Source organism: Oncorhynchus nerka, linkage group LG3 (genome assembly GCF_034236695.1).
Source record: "Oncorhynchus nerka isolate Pitt River linkage group LG3, Oner_Uvic_2.0, whole genome shotgun sequence".
Lineage (NCBI taxonomy): Eukaryota > Metazoa > Chordata > Actinopteri > Salmoniformes > Salmonidae > Oncorhynchus > Oncorhynchus nerka.
In genome coordinates, this window is record NC_088398.1 from 45185032 (window position 1) to 45211051 (window position 26020).

The 26020-nt window shown below is 41.5% G+C and overlaps 1 protein-coding gene across 3 annotated transcripts in view; it reads right to left on the minus strand.

The window, feature by feature from the left end:
- The window catches only part of LOC115108762 (low-density lipoprotein receptor-related protein 2-like), a 57570-nt gene extending 34358 nt beyond the window's left edge, over nucleotides 1-23212 (minus strand). For all 3 annotated transcript variants that reach the window (XM_029633386.2, XM_029633379.2, XM_065012554.1), the window contains exons 1-15: nucleotides 23087-23212; nucleotides 14596-14712; nucleotides 12729-12839; nucleotides 12483-12596; nucleotides 12172-12288; nucleotides 11424-11567; nucleotides 11114-11233; nucleotides 10862-10990; nucleotides 10155-10324; nucleotides 5814-6037; nucleotides 3183-3389; nucleotides 2851-3053; nucleotides 2617-2757; nucleotides 2235-2438; nucleotides 643-835 (exon numbers count right to left, since the gene is read on the minus strand). In XM_029633386.2, the coding sequence (XP_029489246.1) occupies nucleotides 643-835; nucleotides 2235-2438; nucleotides 2617-2757; nucleotides 2851-3053; nucleotides 3183-3389; nucleotides 5814-6037; nucleotides 10155-10324; nucleotides 10862-10990; nucleotides 11114-11233; nucleotides 11424-11567; nucleotides 12172-12288; nucleotides 12483-12596; nucleotides 12729-12839; nucleotides 14596-14712; nucleotides 23087-23195 (2303 nt within the window). In that variant the 5' untranslated portion in view covers nucleotides 23196-23212. The remainder of the gene's footprint in view (nucleotides 1-642; nucleotides 836-2234; nucleotides 2439-2616; nucleotides 2758-2850; nucleotides 3054-3182; nucleotides 3390-5813; nucleotides 6038-10154; nucleotides 10325-10861; nucleotides 10991-11113; nucleotides 11234-11423; nucleotides 11568-12171; nucleotides 12289-12482; nucleotides 12597-12728; nucleotides 12840-14595; nucleotides 14713-23086) is intronic.
- Between the last annotated feature and the right edge of the window lie 2808 nt (nucleotides 23213-26020).

Consider the following 26020-nt stretch of genomic DNA (forward strand, 5'->3'; position numbering starts at 1 on the left):
TTCCGTTTAAGCTAAGTTCTTAGTGTCCACTACAATACTGGCCTTCATGCATCACTAATCTAGGCTGTTGGACCCAGAGGCCTTATGATTTTGTAGCTATTAGAAATGTCTCACGGGCACTAAATAAAGACTCATTTTTATCAGGTTTGGGGTTTAAAGTGTGAACAATCTATGAGAGAGCCGGTACCTCTCGCATTATGCTAGGTGTGACTAGACATAAGTGCTCAGTTTGCTAATGCTTTTTCATGTTCTTAATAGGCAGGGGTCCAGGATGAAAACATGGGCCTCTGAGCCCTGCTGGGTCTGGCTAATGCCCTCACTAAGTTGTACTTGCCCAGGAACATTTCGCCTACTTGACCGATTTCTCACACTATCTGTGTTTCCTTTTGACTTCCTATGGTGCTTTAAATTAATCTAAAGTAACTATAATCTGATTATCATTTATATTAACGAATAGAATAGAATCAAACGTTTCAATTAGGATATTATTCTGTAAAAACATGCATCATCAAGGTACAGAACCCTATCATATCTGCTATATATCCCTCCCTCTTTCATGTTTGTTGCCACAGTCAGGCTGGAAGTGGCACCAAACCTCTCTCCCTGACCCCACCTCCTTAATCCCAGCCCAGCTGTATTTACCCAATCACAGGGTGCACCACGATGGACCTTGGGTTGTTCAGGTTGCGTATGATGGCTCTCCTGGACTGATCGGCCAGCTTCATGACTGAAATACTCCTGTAGCGCGGGTCTGTCCAGTAGAGGTTCTTTGAAATCCAGTCGTAAGCCAAGTCCTCCACACCGTCCACTCTATTGGCAGCTAGCACCTCTCTGCCTGTGCAGATCAAAGCGAGGACACCGCCATTTAGTACAGAGATGAAAGAGGAACACATTTAAGTAAATAGACTGTCAGCTTGCATTTGCCCTATGTAGACCTGACAGAGAAAACTAGGGCTGGTCAACCCTATGTTGCAAGAACAACACCACTTATCAGAGCAGTTTGTGGTTTCATTTCATCCTGGAATTTCTTTCTTCATGGATTTATCACATAAGTAACTTATTTTACAGGGCTATCGAGTCGTAAGTTGAAAGATAAATTAAGTTTAATTCCAAAATGCTATATATACACATTTTCAGAAATGTTGGTGAATTAGCTTTTATTGTTTAAAGAAATTATGAAAGAGATTGGTGTATTTTTACAATATCTAATCATGGCATGGTGTTGTTCAATGACAGACATGTGTTTGTTTCAAATCTATCAATTGATGGTTTCATTTCAGAGAGACAAATAATCATGTTTTTTTGCTAAATGCAATATATCCGCCTCTCTCAGAGAAATAAGTAGTACTGCTAGGTTTTACACAGTCAAATGTAACGAAAAACTATATTTTTTAATAAATAAATATACAAATGATACAATATTTTTCAATAGAGTAATATGAGATCTGTATGTAAAACTTTTACAGTTGACATGTTAGTCATGTAGATGTTCTAATCCAGAGCGATTTAAGTAAGTGCATTTATCTTAAGACGGCTTGGAGAGACACACATATAGCACCGTCAAATGTACAGGATATAAACTTTCCATTCCAGCTAAACAATGAATATATAGTGTTTTACAAAAAAAATAATCGAAAATATATTAATAAAAAATCTGAGAGCTAATATCTTACAAACCACATGAAGCAATAGTACCTGACAAATAAACACAAATGTGAAAAATTGGTGGTTTTCGCGTTCTGGAAAAAAACTCTTCAAATATTGAAGCTTCTGCAACTTTTAGTAAATGTTTGTTTTATCACATTCTGGAGCCTGATTTTGAGCTGTTACGTGATAGTTTCACTGCTGTCCATGCTCCTGTCTACTCCCTACCTCCCTCTCTACCTCCCTCCCTCCTTCCTTCCCTCCCTCCCCCATTGCACTGCCCGGCTCCATAAGGCACTCCTATAACTGACGTGGTATAAGCTCGGCTGGATCACATGCTTGAGCTCTCTGCTTGAAACAATATTATGTAGGGTTTTAAATATGGTTAAAAAATGAAATATAAAAAAATATTTCCATGATAGTAAATGAAAAGTATTTCTTCACATTCTAATAAATGGAGAGAAAAACACGCAGTGATTATGAACCACAAACTCAGCAATAAAACAATATTCAACAAATATTTCACTATTTAATTCTACATACAGTATCGAGTCATCAATCCAACCAAATAAAATGTAGGATGCTCTCACCGGTGCCGTCCACTTTCTGTTTGTAGATGATGTCTTTAGCCGTGTCTGAGAAGAAGATAGCATTGTCTTCTGCGCTGAAGTCCACCCCAACGAAATAAGAGGGTGTTCCAGTGATAGGGAGGATAACATCCTCCTGAGAGGACAGGTTGAAGGGGATGCCTCGGACAGCCAGCTGGCTGGAGAAGAGCAGGAACTGCCGCACCACTGGAGAGAGAGAAAAGAAGACATCCACCATAAACCTCCAGATAACACATCCTATGTCACACCACATTGGCACTCACAGTATAAAGAGAACATATAAAGGACACTGGACACAAGGACACAAGACAAAGTCCAACGTAAATAGGGAAAAAGCTAAACGCGGTTTGTGTGTTGGTCTTACCAACACATCTCTTGCCATCAGCCTGCAGGTCGTAGCCCATGCGACACCTGCAGCGGTAGCCCAGCCCTTGATTGTCTGACCTGTGGCTTAGAATACAGATCTGCTCACAGCCGCCCAAGGCTGCCCCGCAAGGGTTCGACACTGTAAACACAACACAACGTGCACACGCTCAGTCACTGACCGAACATACAGAGGTGGGACAGATCAGAGTATTTATAGCAGTGACATGCTTACCATTTGGTTGTCTTAGTTGGTGTACCACCTGCACTCCATGTGGGGTCTGAGATGTAGTGTAGACCACCTGAGGGTTAGTGTCACCGAACTTGTTGGCTTTCATCACGGCCATCTTGGTCCAGTCAGTGAAATACACAATGTGCTCAAACATACTGATGCCAAAGGGGTGAGGAATCACAGCACCTCCATGAACCACTGTTTTCCTGAAAGGGGGATTATAAAACAAGGCTATATCCCATCCCATTTTGACAGAGATCTGCATTGTTTTCCGTTCTTACATATGGTATTCAGACATTTGGCTCTTTCGTAGGGAATATATCTGCTATGCTTACCTATGAAGCCCATCATATGTGGTGGTTTCAATATAGTCGTAGCGGCTATCAACCCAGTAGACCCGCTTGGCATCAATATCCAGTGTGATCCCTGCTGGCCAGCCCAATTTAGTCCTGATGATCCCATAGCGATTGGTGCCATCCATGTATGCCCGCTCCAAACCCGGCTCTCCGTTCACAGAGTCCCAGTCTGAAAAGAACAGGAACCTGTGAAGAAATGTATTTTGGTTTAGTTAGGTACAGGTCACCAGTACAGTACGTTGATATGTACTGGATGCAATATAGAACATTGGTAAACTGGATTTCAAGCAGTGAAGTTATTCATCCCTATAGCCATAAAATGACCTGGTAGTCTTAAACAAATCTACTTTGAAACAAAAGTACACACCTCACACACATGGTTATGGTCTTAAAAAAGAAGACACCTGTAGCATGTCAGATATACATTTGAAATCTATTACATTTTGAGTTTGCATCCCAATATTACACTTTATGTACAATTGTAGTCAGAAGTTTACATGCACTTTGCAAAAGTTTACAAAACTTGTTTTTCAACCAATCCACAAATTTCTTGTTAACAAACTATAGTTTTGGCAAGTCCATTAGGACATCTACTATGTGCATGACACAAGTAATTTTTCCAACAACTGTTTACAGACAGATTATTTCACTTATAATTCACTGTATCACAATTCCAGTGGATCAGAAGTTTACATACACTAAGTTGACTGTGCCTTAAAACAGCTTGGAAAATTCCAGAAAATGATGTCATGGCTTCAGAAGATTCTGATAGGCTAATTGACATCATTTGAGTCAATTGGAGGTGTACCTGTGGATGTATTTCAAGGCCTACCTTCAAACTCAGTGCCTCTTTGCTTGACATCATGGGAAAATCTAAAGAAATCAGCCAAGACTTCAGAAAAAAATTAAGACCTCCACAAGTCTGGTTCATCCTTGGGAGCAATTTCCAAACGCCTGAAGGTACCACGTTCATCTGTTCAATAGTACGCAAGTATAAACACCATGGGACCACGCAACCGTCATACCGCTCAGGAAGGAGACGCGTTCTGTTTCCTAGAGATGAACGTACTTTGGTGCGAAAAGTGAAAATCAATCCCAGAACAACAGCAAAGGACCTTGTGAAGATGCTGGAGGAAGCAGGTACAAAAGTATCTATATCCACAGTAAAACGAGTCCTAGATTAACATAACATGAAAGGCTGCTCAGCAAGGAAGAAGCCACTGCTCCAAACCACCATAAAAAAGCCAGACTACCGTTTGCAACTGCACATGGGGACAAAGATCGCAACTTTTTGGAGAAATGTCCTCTGGTCTGATGAAACAAAAATAGAACTGTTTGGCCATAATAACCATCCTTATGTTTGGAGGAAAAAGGGGGAGACTTACAAGCCGAAGAACACCATGCCAACCGCAAAGCACTGGGGTGACAGCATCATGTTGTGGGGGTGCTTTGCTGCAGAAGGGACTGGTGCACTTTACAAAATAGATGGCATCATGAAGAAAGAAAATTATCTGGATATATCAAAACAGCATCTCAAGACATCAGTCAGTAAATGAAAGCTTGGTCACAAATGGGTCTTCCAAATGGACAATGACCCCAAGCAACATGGCGTAAGGACAACAAAGTCAAGGTATTGAAGTGGTCATCACAAAGCCTGACCTCAATCCCATAGAAAATGTGTGGGCAGAACTGAAAAAGCATGTGCGAGCAAGGAGGCCTACAAACCTGATTCAGTTACACAAGCTCTGTCAGGAGGAATGGGCCAAAATTCAACCAACATATTGTGAGAAGCTTGTGGAAAGCTACCCGAAACATTTAACCCAAGTTAAACAATTTAAAGGCAATGCTACCAAATACTAATTGAGTGTATGTAAACCTCTGACCCACTGGGAATGTGATGAAAGAAATAAAAGCTGAAATAAATAATTCTCTCTACTATTATTCTGACATTTAACATTCTTAAAATAAAGTGGTGATCATAACTGACCTAAGACAGGGACTTTTTACTTGGATTAAATGTTAGGAATTGTGAAAAACTGAGTTTAAATGTATTTGGCTAAAATGTACGTAAACTTCCGACTTCAACTGTATATCACAGAAAAGTGAAATATAACAAAACTGCTGGACATAGAAACACAGAATTTTTGTCTGCTTTAAAAAAATTATGTTTATTATTTATGAAATTACGAAAAATATTACTAACATTTCACACGAGGCCACTAGGTAATTTGACTGCAGGAAAGGCCTACCAAAAGGTGAGACATAAGCAGATTTGATTTTTTAATTGAATCTGAAACAGATACTGTATATCCTCTACCGTCTTTGTCTCTGGGTCTACAGGTGGGCCAGCCCTAAATCCCACCAAGGTAGAACAAGTGTCTACATTTATTATCACTTACTAGTTTACCTGGAGCCACTTGGTCCAGTCTCCCCTCTCGAGCAGTACTATTGGATTACAATGAGGCTCATCACTTTTAATACTGCTCACTAATCCCCCAGGACAATCTTCTAATCTCTCACCCTTATTACTTCCTACCGGTGCAGCATGAGAGAGAATCGGCGAGATAGAGGGATGGAGGGATGGAGGATGGGGAGGTCAACTCTACTCACCCCACAGTTGGGTCCACGGCCAGCCCTCTGGGGTTTCCCAGATTCTCTGCAATCAGCGTCACCCGGTTACTCCCGTTAAAATCCACCATGTCAATCCGGTTGACGCTTGCCTCCACCATATACAGTTTATTGTTCACCCAGTCCACAGCCAGGTTCTCAGGGTAGTCAACTGATACATTTAAAACCACCTGCATATTGGAACCGTTCATACTCACCGAAAAAACCTGCCCACAAAAGAAAGGATTGTTTTTAAGAGATTAGCCCTTTTGGTGGTTATAGCTCCAGAAAGACATGGAGAAATAACAGGGATGGGATATGTCACCACAATACCCATAAAATTAGAAGGAAATGACTATTATTAAGGCTGGGTTTTGGTTGCTTGTCTGACTTCCATCTTGTCTGTCTAGTAGCATTCTAGTAGCATTCTAGTAGCATATCTGGCATTACTCATCTCGTATGTGTATACTGTTTTCTATACTATTCTACGGTATCTCATTCACTTAATAATGTTTACATATCATACATTACTCCTTGTGTATGTATATACTGTTCTCTATACTATTCTACAGTATCTCATTCACTTAATGATGCTTACATATCATACATTACTCATCGCGTATGTTTTTACCGACATCGCTCGTCCATATGTATATAGTCTTAATTCATTCCTACTTAGATTTGTGTGTATTGGGTATATATTGTGTAATTTGTTAGATATTACTTGTTAGATATTTCAGGGAAGTTAGGAGCCAATATACACAGGCAGTTAGGAAAGGCAGTTAGGGAAGCAAAGGCTATCTTTTTCAAACAGAAATTTGCATTCTGTAGCACAAACTCCCAAAAGTTCTGGGACACTTTTAAAGTCCATGGGGAATAAGAGCACCTCCTCCCAGCTGCCCACTGCACTGAGGCTAGGAAACACTGTTACCACTGATAAATCTACAATAATATATATTTTTTAATTTGACCCCTTTTTTCTCCCCAATTTTGTGGTATCCAATTGGTAGTAGATACAGTCGTCTCATCACTGCAACTCCCGTACGGACTCGGGAGCCATGCGTCCTCTGAAACACAACCCAACTAAGCTGCACTGCTTCTTGACACAATGCACATCCAACCCGGAAGCCAGCCGCACCAATGTGTCGGAGGAAACACCGTACACCTGGCGACCTGGTCAGCGTGCACTGGACCCTGCCCGCCACAGGAGTCGCTAGTGAGCGATGAGACAAGGATATCGCTGCCGGCCAAACCCTCCCCTGCGATGCAGTGCCTTAGACCACTGTGCCATCCGGGAGGCTGATAATCGAGAATTTCAAAAAGCATTTTTCTACGGCTGGCAATGCTTTCCACCTGGCTAACCCTACCCAGGTCAGCTCAACAGCCCACAGAAACTTGCCCAAGCCTCCCCCATTTCTCCTTCACCCTTACAAATCAGCCGGGCTAGACAATCTCGACCCTCGCTTTCTAAAATAATCTGCCGCAATTGTTGCAACCCCTATTACTAGCCTGTTCAACCTCTCTTTTGCATCGTCTGAGATCCCTAAAGATTGGAAAGCTACCGCGGTCATCCCCCTCTTTAAAGGGGGGAGACACTCTAGACCCAAACTGTTACAGACCTATATCTATCCAACCCTGCCTTTCTAAAGTCTTCGAAAGCCAAGTTAACAAACAGATCACCGACCATTTCGAATCCCACCGTACCTTCTCTGCTATGCAATCTTGTTTCCGAGCTGGTCATAGGTGCACCTCAGCCACGCTCAAGGTCCTAAACGATATCATAACCACCATCGATAAAAGACAACACTGTGCAGCCGTCTTCATCGACCAAGCCAAGGCTTTCAACTCTGTCAATCACCGCATTCTTATCAGCAGACTCAACAGTCTTGGTTTCTTAAATGACTGCCTCGCCTGGTTCACCAACTACTTCTCAGAAAGAGTTCAGTGTATCAAATCAGAGGGCCTGTTATCCGGACCCCTGGCAGTCTCTATGGGGGTGCCACAGGGCTCAATTCTCGGGCCGACTCTTTTCCCTGTATACATCAATGATGTCGCTCTTGCTGCTGGTGATTCTCTGATCCACCTCTACACAGACGACACCATTCTGTATAATTCTGGCCCTTCTTTGGACACTGTGTTAACAAACCTCCAGACAAGCTTCAATGCCATACAACACTCCTTCCATGGCCTCCAACTGCTCTTAAATGCAAGGAAAACTAAATGCATGCTCTTCAACCGATCACTTCCCGCACCCGCCCGCCCATCTAGCATCACTACTCTGGACGGTTCTGACTTAGAATATGTGGACAACTACAAATACCTAGGTGTCTGGTTAGACTGTAAACTCTCCTTCCAGACTCACATTAAGCATCTCCAATCCAAAGTTAAATATGGAATTGTCTTCCATTTCACAACAAAGCATCCATCACTCATGCTGCCATGCTTTACATACCCTTGTACATACCCTTGTAAAACTGACTATCCTACAGATCCTTGACTTCGGAGATGTCATTTACAAAATAGCTTCCAACACTCGACTCAGCAAATTGGATGCAGTCTATTACAGTGCCATCCGTTTTGTCACCAAAGCACCATATACTACCCACCACTGCGACCTGGTATGCTCTCGTTGGCTAGCCATCGCTTCATATCCGTCGCCAAACCCACTGGCTCCAGGTCATCTATAAGTCTTTGCTAGGTAAAGCCCCGCCTTATCTCAGCTCACTGATCACCATAGCAGCACCCACCCGTAGCACGTGCTCCAGCAGGTATATTTCACTGGTCACCCCCAAAGCCAACTCCTGCTTTGGCCGCCTTTCCTTCCAGTTCTCTGCTGCCAATGACTGGAACGAATTGCAAAAATCACTGAAGCTGGAGACTCATATCTCCCTCACTAGCTTTAAGCATTAGCTGTCTGAGCAGCTTACATATAGATCATTGCACCTGTACATAGTCCATCTGTAAATAGCCCACCCAACTACCTCATCCCCATATTGTTATTTTTTGTTTTGCTCCATTGCACCCCAGTATCTCTACTTGCACATTCATCTTCTGCACATCTATCACTCCAGTGTTTTTGCTAAATTGAAATTATTTCGCACCTATGGCCTATTTATTGCCTTTACCTCCCTAATCTTATTACATTTGCACGCACTGTATATAGATTTTTTCTATTGTGTTATTGACTGTACGTTTGTTTATCCCATGTGTAACTCTGTGTTGTTTGTGTCGCTCTGGTTTGCTTTATCTTGGCCAGTTGTTCTCAACTGGCCTACCTGGTTAAATAAAGGTGAAATAAAATAAAAATATATTACTGCACTGTTGGAGCTAGAAGCACAAGCATTTTGCTACACCTGCAATAACATCTGCACATTTTTTATTTAACCTTTATTTAACTAGGCAAGTCAGTTAAGAACAAATTCTTATTAAATTCTTGATTTGATTGATTTGATTTGGGGGTGGCAGGTAGCCTAATGGTGAGTGGTGCTGGTCAGGTATTATTCTGAAACCTCTACCCTACCGATTCAAAGATGGCACCAGTTTCTCAGGCTTGATGCCTTGGCACCTAGGAAAGGATAGTGCTCTTTTCAGCTCTGGCTCATTTGAAATGAGATCCAGACATCTAAAAAGCAGGATTTTCAGCTGACCTGTTTAAAGAGAAACTGAAGATGTGGAAGTAGCCTACTAGTTTGACCTCCCCAGTTTGTTCACATGCCCTGTTTGTGGTCGCCCCGCCCCCGACCCCACACACACACTTTAAATCAGCTGTCATTCTGCCATGGAGGTAGCTGATCTACACAGATACCCCGCTCCTGGTACGTTTCTGCTTTTCAGCCTCATGGCTGGGGTTCAAACCATACAGAAGCCAAGAGACTGAACAAAGCCCTTTGAGCTGGCCAAAGAATGCATATAACATGGTGGACATGGTGAAAACAAATACTATACGATCACTTTGAAAATAAAAAAGTTTGAAGAAAGTACACAGAGCTATGTAAACATTGTACAAGTATATCAGACTGTATCAGCTTTCCTGATTAGATATTTTTCTACTTCCCCTTCATTATGACCCAGTCATTTTGGAGCCATTAGGTCTGCCTGATGGTACAGTATTAACAGTGGTGGTATCTTAAGAGATCTGTCAAACTATTCCCTCTCCTTTGAGGGGGGGGGTTCCTGTACAACTCAAGGATTTCCTCAAACAATGTATTTCTATCTTGTGGACTGTAACTATGGTCTACTGTACAGGTAATTATAGCGATGCACTAATTCCTTTAACAGGGCCAGAGGAAACCATTCATGATGGGGATTGGATGAAGTATTGGAGTATTCAAAGACCAGTATTACCTTGTTCTGAATAGTATCTGTCCAAAAGACTCTTTTGAGTTGGAAGTGGAAGTCCACCCCGACAACGACGCCTCTGTTCCGGGAATGGACCAGGGTGCGAGAGCTGTGCCCATGGATGTCACCAATCAGCAGGTCTCGGCCATTGGAGAAGATCAGCGAGGGTACTCCAGCTACCGACAGTAGACAAGGCAATCAGTAAGACAACAATATTAGACATTTCCTCAACTCTGGTTAGAAGCATTTATTTTGAGACTTTACCTAAATAATGAGTCATGATTTTACACAGGAGTGGAAGAGATAGTGAATAAAAAACTATACATTTTAGTCAGTCAGCTTCGATACCTGATTCAAATCTAAATCTATGTTAGAACCTTTTTTATTTTCATTTAATCCATTTGATGTCATTTTTAGGAACCCATATGGCCAAGATAATTTGATCTGTACCACTAACAGAGAGAATATCTCCTTGCTGCTAGCCTCATGATCAAAGGCAGAGGGGTCTGTCTCTTGGTCAATAGTCATTCACTGGTCCACAGAAGCAAACGACTGGCTAAAACAACACTCGGTGCGCAACAATGCACCAGAAAGCAGAGCAGGCTGGCAGGGGCTGGCAGATAGGAGGCTGGGCTGAGGGGCTGAAGGCTTTGGGCCTGGAGGAATGGGCTTGATATGTTGAAGTATATTGAAGCTCAACCACGGCCACTCACTTGAGACGTTAGCGCTGCAGTATCGGTGCTGCTCTAGGAAATAGCCCTCTCGACAGCTGCAGCGATGGGTTCCCATCCTGTCTTCACAGAGCTGATCGCAGACGCCCCACATCGTACAGTCATCAAAGTCTTCACCCAAGAACAAAATTATAAAAAATTGAATGAGTCAAAAGCACACATCCCATATTCTACCTCCGGTAGCCTGAGTTTCCAGTTCTTTCAATGTCAATGAGTGAATGGATCAGTATTCACCGATACAAGAGCGGATGTTGTTATTGTTGACAATGTATCCAGAAGGACATGAGCAGGTTCCTCCCTCGGGGGACGCATGACAGCGATGCTCACAGCTCAGTGAGGCACACCTCCAGATACCTGACAACCACAGACAGACACACATTACTCCCAATGGCACTTTTCAAAATAAAGGTTAGTGTGTGTGTGTGTGTGTGTGTGTGTGTGTGTGTGTGTGTGTGTGTGTGTGTGTGTGTGTGTGTGTGTGTGTGTGTGTGTGTGTGTGTGTGTGTGTGTGCGTGCATGTTAAACTGGTTGTATTGTTACTGACTGCAATTGAGTCCAGCAGTGGTGCTGGTCTCATCCTCTCCATCTGGACATTGGGCTTTCCCATCACACAGTTGGTCCATGGGGATACACAGGCCTGAGGACGGACAGGGCCATTCTCCAGGATAGCACTCACGTGGTATGGCATCTACAGAGAATACAAAGTCATCTTCACTGCCTTTGACCACACCAGAGACAATAGAGAGCAAAAACAGGAGGGAACCAGAGTTGTACACATGCCACATTCGTGCTTTGCGAAAACAGCAACAGTGTGTGAGGTATGCATTGAAGACAGCAGACTTATCTTCATAGGAATTCACGGGCTGAACTCAAGGGCACTGTGACTCAAATCAAATCAAATCAACTCAAACTTCATTGTCTGGGAAAACACTGTCAGTTTAAATCACTGGGGGAGGTTCTGCAGCCCATCCTCTAAAAACACACTTCAGAGCAGTGTGGAGGAATTCTAAAGCTCTTTGGAGGGCTGAGCCATCTTGTGCCACAAAGAGGCATTTGAATACCACACTTCAAGGTGCACAAGCATAGCGCCTAGCCAATACCAACCATGGAGACCAGAGGTGAATCAGGTTCATACACAACAGCGTTTCTCACTCATTAAAGTGTGCTTCCACTGAACCTGCGTACTGTTTCCTTTTCATGGCTCTGTGTCCAATATTAGAAATGTGTCAAGAGAGATTTGACCAAAGGGACTAGCATCAGGAAGGGGAGGTGGAACTCTGTAGCATCCATACCACAGCCTTTCTCATCTGCATTGTCTTCACAGTCGTCTTCTCCATCACAAAGCCAGACTTGGTGAATACAGCGACCACTGGGGCACGTGAAGTAGCTCCCTCTGCAAGCGGGATAGGCTACATGGAGCGAGGGCGAGAGAGAGAGCGAGAGAGAGAGAGAGAGAGAGAGAGAGAGAGAGAGAGAGAGCACATAGAAAAGGTCAGATTAAGTCCAGGTTAGGGGGAGAATCTATCTGGGGAGTTAAGATAAGAGCTGCAGACTCAAGGTTTTCAGATAGCAGCAATGGTGCAAGGAGGGTAGAGGTACGCACTGCAGTTCTGTTCGTCACTCCTGTCTCCACAGTCGTCGTCGTGGTCACAGACGTAGCGTTGAGGGACACACTCTCCGTTGCCACATTGGAACAGGCCACTGCTGCAGTGCTGTGCTGTAGAAAGCAGACACAAAACCCCTTCAGCAACTGACTGTATTTATAAGTTCTTCATCTCAACCCTGCTGCTCAGGTAGAGGGTCTGGCTGAATGCGTGATCATGTGTCACGGCCAGAAGTAGACACTTACTGCAGTTGGACTCGTCTGACGCGTCACGGCAGTCCACGACCTGGTCACAGCGCTGAGTCTGGTTATAACAGGCACCGTTGGCACACCTCAGTTCTGTACACTCAGGGTAGTCTAAGAAGGAAATGAACATGCCAGAACAGGCCAATCATACTAGACTGACATAGAACAAAACCATCTGTGGAATGTTTAAGGAATATAAGGAATCAGCATCAATTCCCAAAACAAATAATTTGTTCAAAGAGGTGTATAACCCTTTCCCCTGTCAAACGTCAAATGTCTTAAACATGTCTCAAATGTCAAACGTCAAATGTTTTAAATGTCAGTCGTCTTAAACATTCCTATATAAAGTTCTCATGTACTCAAGCATTAATGAACTTCTTAGGGCTAGGCCCCTTTTTTCTCAATTTCCGCCTGAACGACGTGCCCAAAGTAAACTGCCTGTAGCTCAGGCCCTGAGGCCAGGATATGCATATAATCGGTACCATTGGAAAGAAAACACTTTGAGGTTTGTAGAAATGTTAAAATAATGGAGGAGAATATAACACAATAGATATGGTAAGAGAAAATCCTATTATAAAATAGCTCCCTTGATGCAATTCCTATGGCTTCCACAGGGTGTCAGCAGTCTTATGTTCAAGGTTTCAGGCTTGTAACTTCAAAAACGAATAAGAAATAACCGTTTTTATAAGAGGACACAGTCTTGGAAATCTGCGTTTTTGTGCGCCATGACGAAGTTGTGCACCTGCTAAAATCGGTTTCCTATTGAACATACTTCTTACTGAAAGAAATATTATAGTTTGATTACATTTTAGGGTGTCTGAGGAATAAATAGAAATGTATTTTGACTTGTTGAAACAAAGTTTAGGGGTAGATTTTCTGATTCCTTTTTCTGCAAATTGAACGAGTGGATTACTCAAATCGATGGCGCCAACTAAACAGACTGTTTGGGATATAGAAAAGGATTTTATCTAACAAAACGACACTACATGTTATAGCTGGGACTCTTTGGATGACAAATCAGAGGAAGATTTTCAAACATTAAGTGAATATTTCATCTTTATATGTGAATGTATGAAACCTGTGCCAGTGGAAAAATATTTTGATGTGCGGGGCCGTCCTCAAACAATCACATGGCATGCTTTCGCTGTAATAGCTACTGTAAATCAGACAGTGCAGTTAGATTAACAAGAATTTAAGCTTTCAGACGATATAAGACTTATACCTAAATGTTTCAAATCCATAATAACTATTAGAATTTATTTGAATTACGCAACCTCCAGTTTCACCGGAAACTGTCCCGCTAGCGGGACACCGATCGTTTAAGAAGTTTTACACCCTTGCAATTAGCCAAATGTAACAGTCCGCTGCTAGCAGATCATTATTTTAGCAGCTCTAACCCTGTTTTAATCTCATTAACAGTAGAAGGGCCCACCCCTATTGAACCACCTGGTTACATGTGAAATATACCCTTGGCTGCTCCCCCATGAAGTTATGGTGGCAATTTACCTCTGAAATATAAAGCTGTGTACGGAATTATGTACAGCCGCAAACAAGAAAAAATGCTAAAAGCTAATGGGAGGATAAAAACAGTTACTGTAAGTTTTCTATTAGCACCACAAACAACCTTGGCATTGTTTCTGACATTGGGAAATTACCAAAGTGTGAGTCTAACATGTCGGCACAATAATGAAATAGCAGCTGACTTCAGCTTGACTAATCCACCAAGGAATCTGCAATCAACCTCTGACAACAAGAAGCATATTGTGGCCATTCTGTCAGTCAGCGAGCCAATTAATTTTACAAATTGATTATAATGCCAGAGGAGCCTGAGGCAAGAAGGTAAGTAAAGCCACATTGGGGGACTTACGGCAGTCTGTCTCATCAGCCCCGTCGGAGCAGTCGGTCAACCGGTCACACCTGTACTCCCCTGGGATGCAGGCCCCATTGGTGCAGCTGAACTGCTCACTGGAGCATCTCCTACTAGCTGCAGAGAGATTGAGGAGCAACTTAACCACAAGTGCAACAGTTCTCTACATCGTAATTGCCTTTGTCATAGAGTCCTGTGTTTACAATTTGTGACATCTTTCACATTGGTGAAAATGTATTGAAATATTGCATGTATGGCTGCCAATGGGACTGGTTCCCATGTTTTTATTGATGATGTGACTGCTAACAAGAACAGCAGGATGAATTCTGAAGTTTTTAGGGCTATATTATCTGCTCACATTTAGCCAAGTGCTTCAAAACTCGCTTCACAGTGCAGATGGACAATGACCCGAAGCATACTGCGAAAGCAACCCAATACTTTTTTTAAGGCAAAGAAGAGAATGTTCTGCAATGGCAAAGTCAATCACCTGACCTGAATCCAATTGAGCATGCATTTCAATTGCTGAAGGCAAAACTGAAGGCAAAATGTCCAAAGAACAAGCAGGAACTGAAGACAGCTGCAGTAAAGGCCTGGCAGAGCATCACCAGGGAAGAAACCCAGCATCTGGTGATGACTATGGGTTCCAGACTTCAGGCAGTCATTGACTGCAAAGGATTTGCAACCAAGTAATAAAACTCCCAATTTAATTTATGATTGTTAGTTTGTCCAATTACTTTTGAGACCCTAAAATTAGAGGGCTATGGAATTCCTACACAGTTCATACAATAATTTTGACAAAACCCTTAAATTAAAGATGAAAGTCTACACTTAAAGCACATCTTAATTGTTTTCCTTTCAAATCTATTGTGGTGGCGAACCGAGCCAAAATTATGCAAATTGTGTCACTGTCCAAATAGGTCTAAGTAAGATAATGCCAGATGATTCTTACACAAAAAAAACATTATTACTACTAAAGTTCTCTTCATTCCATATTTTGGACCAAACTTTTTTGTAATACCTTCAGTCCCCAGGTGCATAATTCTCCATTCTCTTAATCAGTTGATCATGATCATGTGTATTTTTTAATAAGGTCAGAAATGTGAAAACATTTGCCGCTCTTATTTTCCCTCTCTACTACTTCCTATGAATAAAACATCTAAACAGTGTTAAGTGTGTTTTGGAATGTCTCTTATTGATGAAGCATGCTGGTAACAGCATTGAGATGACCTGGAGATGAGCGTGCCAGCCATCCTCCAGACAGTTATACAACCCTCAGCACACTCATCCCAAGCCTCCTTTTGATGTTCTCACTGAGTGGCATCTGAGGAGATAAGGTACCACCACTCTACCTTCCCTGACGTTTTCCAGGAGATATCGACTGAGGCAGCATAGTTCAGTGGCAGAGCGTTCTGTCAGACCCATCTGAATTGGAATGTGCATTTCTGATTGTTTCTCTCTGACATGATTTAAGGCACATGCTGTTCCTTGTCAGAAATGTAATTGGAACACATAGTGGTACCAGGTGGTACCGCAACCCTTAAACCCAAATTCTTTGCTAAAGGAGATGCAAGGTGGTGGTTGGTGGTGTATGTCTGTGGTTGGTGGTCTACAGTGTCTTTTCGACTACCTTTAAACACACTCCCTGGTTGGTCAAATATGTGCTGAAGAGAAAGGTTTTCCACCTCAGTTGCAAAACAAACTGAAGACATGGAAATAGAAACAAACAACACTGTGAGAAATCAAATCAGTAATACAAATGGAATGACATTGATTTCTAATCTTTGAATCTAACACTGCCATCCCACCAATCAAATGACACACAAAACACTTAATAAGAAAAAACATTACATTTCCAAATTTGGACAATAAGATTTTTTGAAAATGATTCATGAACAATTTTCACATAATATAAATGTGTCAATGGGGATATCCATTGATCATTATGTAAAACATAACGTATTAATACATGGATTGTAACTTCTACAACATAGGTGAAATTGCCACAGGTGATGGGGGAATATATCCCCCCCAATATACAGAACAGTATATTGGGGGGGGGGGGGGGGGGGGGGATCGGTGCCCCGATTCGTCCCCCACAATAATTTATTTAAAATCATACAAAAAAAATTTAATATGTTTTGGTTGGTCACCCCCAGGAGGTCTGGGTGGCCCACATATAGTATATGAACACGTCATAAGTTACGGCAAAATGTGTAGAATTGCAGAATATTTTATTTAAACTGCAAAATGATCTCTCAGCCTCATGTCAAAATGTGTAGGATAGTAGGACATTAGCTTTAAAATGACAAAATGTTATCTCATCCTCATGACAACATTTTAAGAATAGGATGAGATGAGCTATAAAACAGTACATTTTTATTTCTGTCCCATGGCAAAATGTTTAGAATTGTAGGTAGGAAATTAGTTTAAAATGTTTTCTTTCAGCCTCTTGACAAAATGTTTAGAATATCATTACAAAACTGCTAATTTTTCACTCTGCCCCATGGAAAAAAAGCCTGGAAGTAGGTGCCACGGTGCCCCAAATGCGTTAGTCCGGCCCTGTTGGGACGCAATGCGTCACCTCCGCTCAGCCGCACTGTCTATTAGTGCCCCTCCCCCACTCATTTCAGTCAGTGTTCCCCCCATTCTCATTGGGTCATAGTGCTGTCAGTTTGGCTCAGATTTAAGAGGAAGTGCGTGAAGTGTGTGAAGTACACTCGTTCTGGTTTCCCCATTGGCTGGAATATTTTGGGGGGCTGCTCCATCGAGTTCAAAACGTTGCTTGCGCTGACCCGGCACCCCTGGCAGGCTAAAATGAATCTACCAAAACAGTACCACAGTACCACGTTGTCATCTGCATTTCTGCCATTAGAAGAAAACTTTTAGAATGACGAGTGGATGCTGACAGATCACGGTCGGGAGACTCGGGAGTCAGGATCAACATTCAACACCACAAGTGTCAGGCTTTGTCCATGGTATGTTCACACTCTTATTATATCTACATCATAATAATTCAACTCAGTCTTCATATTTTGTGTCTTCTTAATATTTGCCTATTTGATGACTTATCTTTCCACTTATCCTTCCACCTTCACTGTACTTTCAAAATACCCCTCAACATACCCCTCAAGAGAAGCATAATAAGTCATGTCAAACTGTGTAGATTGGAGGAAATACGTTTTAAAATGCTAAATAAAATGACGGGGAGGACCCCCGGTCCCCCCGTCTACTGTTTGTCCCCCCCCCCAATATCTACACCACAATTTCGTCCTTGTCCTAAAAGCAAATATGCCTGTAATCAGGTATTTTCATTGCACCAACTAGCTGTACCATCACCAATCAGCATGTGCACTGGGTTTCTATTACCGCAACCTTTCATGTAGTGCTTCTCTCCCACCACAGCTATCAGCCAATTACTTCAAATTCCAAAGGCATATGAGCACGTTACATGATAAGGACTTGCAAAAGATGAAGACACTGGTCAATTGCAGACAAAAAGGAACCAACGTGATTAATATACCTACCGGACAATTTTGTGACGGAATAAGAATATTCAATCCCAACACACCATCATGCTAAAAATAAGGCACTCATTCTACCGAGCATCAGTATGATGTCGTCTTTTGATCTTGTGCTGATAAGTTGAAATCTTTCAGGAAACTCCTGCCAACTCTTTGCCTTTTTCTTCTTCTCGTTTAAAATAAAGATCAACTGGCAAAGCCTCGGTTGCACAGGTTCTGATGATATGAATCCTTTGGTAGGACATTGACACCAGAAGCTATTCAAGGCCAAAGTGGTATCGTTGGACACTGATATTATGATTCTGCCTACTTATTATAGAACAAGTCTGGCAACCTCTGACAGGTGAAAAAAGAACACTTACAATACGACCGCTACTGAACCAAATGCCAAAAGCCAAAGGAAATGCTCCTTCCTTTTCAAACAGTCATAACGATTTGTCATGAATTGACTTGAAAAATCTCAGCCCATTCAGTTGGCACATTTTGTGTAAGCAGACAGTTTATTATAGGCGAGTCAGTAGTTAATCATCTCTTTTATGTAATGGGCACTTCAAAGATGGATCACTTCCACTTGAGTTGTGGGGTCATGGCTGTGCTACTGCACTAAAAGCCTTGTGAGGCTTCTCATATCATGAGGTTTTGTCTCAGAATAATTAGCCGACACCACCAAACGTCTTTTAAACTACACCAGCCAAATGGGCTTCATATTTAACTCCTTCAGCAGCCAATTGGGAAGCAAGCCTTTTTCCTGCTCAGTTTACTAATGATAAAATTGCTCCCCCATTAGCTCAAAGGGTGCCTTTGTTGCGAGGCAATGATCCCGAAGGTTTCAGCATCATCTGTAACATGGCAGGTAAGACAAACGGTGCATACAGTATCGGAGCGGCACAGTGACACCACTGAAAGACATTTGGGTTTATCTCTGTACCCCTGAACAGACAGTTAGTAGTCTCATGCACCATGCCATTACGATCATTGTACTCCGAATATGTAACATTTTTCAATATACGGTAGATATCAGAAGATAACCATGGGTGTATTGACAACTACAAGGATACTACTGAAAATAGTGATTCATTTTGTCAAAAATGTCATAAAACCATGATCACTCGTTGCTTGACCCAGAAGTAGGATTGCACGTGTCAATGTCCACCAGCTAATCAACAAAACAACAACAAACAAAAAATTTAAAGAGTGAAAATATAATAAATAGGCATCACTGGACATCAAGTTCAGAGAAAGGACACTCCTAAGAGAGGAAGGACACTCCTAAGACTTCCGAGCAACAATGGGGACGATCATAATCCCTGTATGCTATACATTAGGTTAACAGCTTTCAACAACCTTCGCCAAAAGGAAACCAATCTTCTGAGTCCTTCAAATGAAGCCAGTGTTTCCTGACAGTATCAGTTCTGGGAAAGGTGACTGGCAGACTAAAGTGGACTTTTCAATGAATGTGAGATGCTCTTACATTCAGCCACAGTCTTTTTTTTAAGTCATAGGAGTAACTACAGCTTTCCTTCAGGAATAAATTGATAAATTGATTTTTAAAAGCCTAAATGTAATAACAATGGTCAAAATAGAGGCTATTAAGAGAAAGTTAAGAGAAAAGTGGCCAATATGATGCAAATATACTATTAGGAATCTGTTGTCTAAGGATTGGCACTTTTTTGTTAGTGTCTTTGTTTTGACTGTTTTGTTTAGTTTGGTGTTGTTTTCTTTTTGTTAATCTCTCTGACCATGTCTTTTCTAATTAGCCATCTTAAACCCACAGCAGGTGAGAACCCCACACCATCCACAGTGAAAAATAGCCCTACTACTGCCAAACAAAGAGGAGCAGCAGAGGAATTTTCATTAGAACGATGCCTCCCAATGCCTCAGACCCCACTGTGAAATCACAATGGAACAATGGAAGAGCCAGCAGGGCTGAAACCTCATAACTGGAAATGTCAACACGCCAAAGGGACTATGGAGATGGATAGCAGAATGCAGAATACAGTATAGCTTCCTACAAAACAAACTAAACCCCACCCCACAAACCCCTTCCCCAAAACATCTCTTTCCAATCATGTCGGGCCCCTGAAAGAGGTGTAGCCTCTTTCATCACTACCGCCTTGTTTTGGTACGTCCCCTCGCACTTTCTGAATGTGCGTCCAGAAAACGGCTGGCAGCGTGGAGCGCTGGATCCGTCCGTCCTGTCAGAGTGAAGTGCTGCTGCTCCATTTCATATGGAAATCAATGCAATAGAATGCAGTCAACTGCTGAACAACTGACTTTGGCTCTTACTGCCTCACACAAAACAGAGAAAAGCCCAAGGGAGTTTGGCAAGTGGCATAGGTCCAAAAGGAGGCGAGAAATAGTGTGTGAGGAATGAAGCTGTACTTCGTCGATATTCTTTTTATGTGTTAAGCTACATTTTACTAGAAATATATAGGAAGCAGCAGAAATTGAGACGTTACATTGCATTACTGCGGGAGGTCAAATGTTTGGGTTCACTGCCTCTGACAGACTGTCACTCAACACAACATGAGCATTGGGTTAGCCTAAACATTGCACCATATGCATGACATAATAGTCTGGGACCTGGGTTGAGAGCGCTGTATAATGAGAAAGGATTAGTCCTTCATTTAAGCCAACTGTGCTAACTTCTGTTCCCAACTTCTGTTCCCTAATAGAGCGTTACCGTTGTCCAAGGATTTAGGCCTAAACCGGAAAAGGGCACAGCATGTGTGAGGTTTAGTATGCACATGCTGGCCAGGTTTTTTTTTGCCCCATGTGAAATTTCAACATCAACCCACAAGTGTTTTTTGTTGTGACATGCTGTAAGCACAAATAAACTAAAAATAGGTTAAACTCAATTATTGAGAGAAACAAACTGAAAACACCTATTTGAGATAGTAGGAAATGCTAATAAGACAAGCCCAACTCCCATTGTACTATACAACGTGTGTACCACTGACACAGAACATCTTGTTGATCCTGGTTTACTTTGTATCCACTTTTTTCTAAATCAATCACGCATGTTTCTCATAAGACCCTGAAATGACCAAGGCTGTTTGTGGCAAATGATTGAGGTTTGAAAGAGACTGAAAGACACCCAATATTCATACAATTAACCAGCAAAAACATGTTTTCAACTGCACAATCTGCATGCTAGCAAAAGATGGTCAACTAGCCATGACGGAGGTTATTCAACCACTAAGTCCAGTTCCTTTGTTACCCATTACTGTAACATTAAATCGCCCTACAAGTGTGTCACATTATCCATTATGCTGACACACACATTTTACAACACTTTCAAAGCCTCTTGATAATGAGCAACAAAAGATTGTCTGTCACACATTAAAAGATCATCAAGCTGACCCAACATAAATTAGGCTCAATGGATTAGCGAAAGTAACCTGTCCTCCTGCACCAAAGCCCTTTTAGTAATTTCCTCTCAAACATGCTGAATGAATATGGAATCAATCAACCATTCCTGCCTCACATTTCTAAGGAGCTCAACAGGTGCCATGATGCAAACTGCAAAAGATGCAGGAAGTGCATGATGCTCTGTTGCTTGTCATGGAAATGGACGATTGAAATAGATGACTTTGATTACCTGTAAACTTGAATGATTTTTTAAACCTATGAGGACACAAATCGTTGGTACATCATCATTTGTAAGGGACACACCTGCTAATTATTAACTTGACAATGCTGACAAAGCCCTGATTTGATTCAATATTATAATTAATTCTGACCAAGACCGTTCAGATCCTCAGCTTTGCACATATTGTGTACTAAAAAATGCCACTGGATCATTTAAATTGCTACATTTGATTAAATTATTAGTGGCTTTTTTCATGTATTTTGTGTTACTTTCTTATTTTGTATTGCCTTGGAATGTAGACTATATAGGCCTAACTCAACAGCTGGTAAAAATGAAGAACAAACATAGTCTATTTAGCCTGGGATGTCTACGTGTGAGGTTGCAAGAACATTCCCCTTGTTATTTACATGCCCTCTTTTTCCCGTTGTTCGTTAGGTAGAAATGGTCGCTTTCATGCAGCAGCAGCTGCAGCGTAATTAGTTGCTTGATTCACACTAAGGAGCTTACATACTCAGGGTTGAGCAAAAAGAAAGTAGATTACAATTTCAGCAGGGTAGGCCTAGGGTATAACTAGGCCTACAAGAAAAACACAAGAGTATTTCAGATATATCAAGCCGGGTATATTACTCGTTTCTACAACATTTGAAAGAAAATGGGCTCTTAAATTACAGCTATGTCATTAGTTATCATTTTTATGGGTTGCGCACTAGGCAAGCTGTTGAGTTCTTCTTAGTATGTGTACCAGTAGCTATAGTCCACACAGATTGTCAGCAAATCACATGTCCGCGTCTGTTACCTAGCAACGGCAAAGCTCAGGCAAAAGTTATCCAAGAACTTCAAATCTGTCTGAGGGAGGCTTTTTGCGCAATACAAGCTTTAATAATGCTTTAGAGTAAAATAGTTTTGTTAAATAATTAAAATATTGTAAACTATATTAATAAATTCTGTATTTATTGGCTTCCCCAAAAAAATATTTGTAGGGCTGGGAAAAAAACTGACCAAAGAGTTTGTAGATTTGTCACAATTTGATTTTGTTTTTAAAGAAATTGCACATCACTTTTTATTATAGGCCTACAAAGTGCCCAACAATTCCAATTGCACACACATGGCTAACTTACATGGCTTGTTGTTCTGACAGATAGGCAAACAATCTAATATGGCTGTCAACAAGATTATTGTTTGCCTATCAACATTTTTAATTAAATCATGTCCTCAAAAAACAGTCCCCTTTAACTACAAATCAGCCACACTACCGCATAGATGTTATTGTCTAGGCAACAAGTGGTTGACATTTCCTTTTCGAAGGCAAATATACAGAAACACATCATAGCAGGTTCACAATAAAGGCTGTGTTTAAATGAGTTTAGGAGACTCTTACCTTGTGAATGACATCGGAAAGTACACAAAATTAATAGAATAAGAAGTTTTGCAAGCACTGCTCTCCACATTCTGATGATGGGTCCCGGCTGTTCTGTCCAGCTCCTCATGAAGCCGGGCAGATGGAGGTGCTCTAGGGACTGTGATGCTGCTGCTTGCCTCTCTCTTTCTTGTCCCGCTAGTTGACAAAAAGGGGCGTGTACAAAGCCAGATACCGTCACTCCCTCAACCCCTGCCCTCCAGATAAATCCCTTATCAAACCGCGCGCCCTGGAATCTGCATCATTTCTCTGACCGGACTGTCTCATCTGCGCGTAATTTCACATTGAGTTGTCCATCAGACAGCTGATAGGTCTTGTCAACATTAGTAAAATAGTAAAGCAGCATTGTGTTGTTTCATTGTCTAACCAATTACTCTCGAAGTAAATCAAATTAACATAGATTAGCCTAAAAATAGCCTATTCACAAATTCCTAGCGGAAATCTGTTTTTTTTTTTTAATTGAAGTATTAAGACCTAGGGCCTAAATATGTATTTATTTACTGTTTATTTACTTTTTACTTTGATTTCGTAGTTTATTAATTAACTCAGCAAGCAAACAAACATGTTGCTCCTCTTTTACTAGGCTTCCAGTGAGTGATGTCAAAAATGTTTTACTTTTTTTTTGTCATAAGTGTAAAATAGATTAATCAATTATAGGCTACATTGTTGCCACATTTGCTAGGAGACCGCATGTGTTATTCTTTGTTCTAACCGAAGGGGACTCAAAGTTATTCAGCTTCAGGGTGACGTTGGTGTGTTGGTACGGGGTCAAGGCTCAGTTACATGAGGGGCAGGATAAACATTCAATGCCAGGATCATAATAAATGGCAAAAATCTGTCAAATAATAAGACATCAATGAATCAATAATTAATAGGCCTGTGAATTGGTTCACTATTTAATGCTGTGCATTATAACCAATTAATCACATAGGCCTATTTTATGTCTAAAAGCAAGGTTTGACAGAATAATTCCATTGAATATCCCCAAATTGTTTGTACTGAAATAAGTAGCCTACCCGTCCTTCCAGCCTTGCTCTTTCTCCCTTTCCCTGTGCATAAAAATCATGTTTTGATGTGCTGCTTAGCATGCATAGGCAAGCCTTATAGGCTACATAGATGTTATGTATTGTTTTTGTCTGCTCCTAAATAATTGTCTACATTGGTTTTAAATATTGGTATTTTGGAAATCCCGAAGGCTTGGGTCTTGGTCTCTGGAATTGTGTTTAGGGGCCACTTTAGATGGGCCTCACGTTTCCATATGTGTTGCATGCAAACCCAATGGGCAGGCATTTATGAGAGGCGCAGCCCCATCATGCGGTGAAGAAGAGGAAATTACACCTGCTGCGCGCCGCCTACAATTCCGCCTGCAACATTTCCGAATTCCAATAATGTAAAGAAACATTCATTTTCAATAACTCTCGTGTGTTTATCTTAAAGGTAAACTCATCGACATGACGTAGATGCAGAAAGTAAACAGATTTCCGCAACAACTAAGAGCGTTGAAGCGTGAGGCTTAACTGAAGCGGAGGCTCAACTGCTCCGCTGATTTGGTCCTCTGGCTACCACTGTAGCAGCATGAAGCGAACCCAGGCACATGCACAGATAGTGTGTGTGACAGTGTGAAAGTCTTGCATCTTGCTCATATCAATATCTGCGGCACTTCTCGCCGCAACATAATTACGCTTGCTGAGCCTGAACGGCGTTTTCACATATGCAATTTGGTACCCTGGTTTGATTTCCTGAAGCGGTAGTGAGAATTCTACAGAATACGTTTTGCTTTCACAAGACCCGTGATTCCCCTGGGAGTAGCAAGACCCATATTCTACACTCTAAAAATTAGGGGTTCAACAAGGTTTCTTCTAATATCCTCAAAGTTATTCGAAGAACCTTAGGGTTCTTGTCACTGAAAATGGTCCCCAAAATGTTCTTCCAAGAACCCCATAGGAGGTGGGGTCCATTGAGGAACCTCCTTAGTTGGTGGGGGTTCTCGCAGGAATCTAACTGCCCAACTGAAATATTTTGATTTGAAAGGACAGCAGGTGCAGGCACTTAACTGAAAAATGTAAAGATCTTCTCAATAAGGTTTGTCCCTTGTATGATCTACATTTATATTGTTTTACGATGATACCATCTATCTTTTCATATTTGTGCAAATCCTTCTAAAACAGAAAATGGACACAATTCAATGGATTTCAATCGACAAAGAGGTAAGAATATGTAGGCTATAAGAATATGTTGAAGGCTAGCTGTATTGGGTGCAGATGACTAAACTGCTCACTTCTGTGTCTGTAGGTATACAGACGAGGAGGCATACAAAGGTATGTGAATTGGTATCGGTATGTTATGAAGATCACATTCACCATCGTCCTCCCTTACCTCTTCAATTAATATCCCATAGGCCTCTACATTATGGACAAGGTATGTGTATGAAAACCATGATCAAATATATTTTTTCATTCACATTCACCACAACAACCAAGGTATGAATTCTGTCATGTGCATGTTTTGTTAAATCGTCTGTATAATTACTATTTTGGGGATTCACAGACTTAACCCTCCCTACACCTCTGAATATAGCAGGAAACCTGTTTGATCACCATGCACTACAAAATCATTCTGGCTATGGATACGGAGAACATCAACACATTAACATCAACATGCCAGAGTTATTGTTATGCATATTAATAATAGGGCAGGGGGTGGGGGGTAGTTCCAAAATTGACCCCAAAAGGTTCTTTGAGGAGCCATTAAAATAATTATTTTATGGGGTTCTTCAAAGACCTTATAGGGGTTCCCCTAAAGGATACTCCAGAAACCTTTCATTTTAGATTGCACATGACATTAGCTAGCTAGCTTGTTTACAACAGGCAAAAATGTTCCAGGTGACAGGTCACA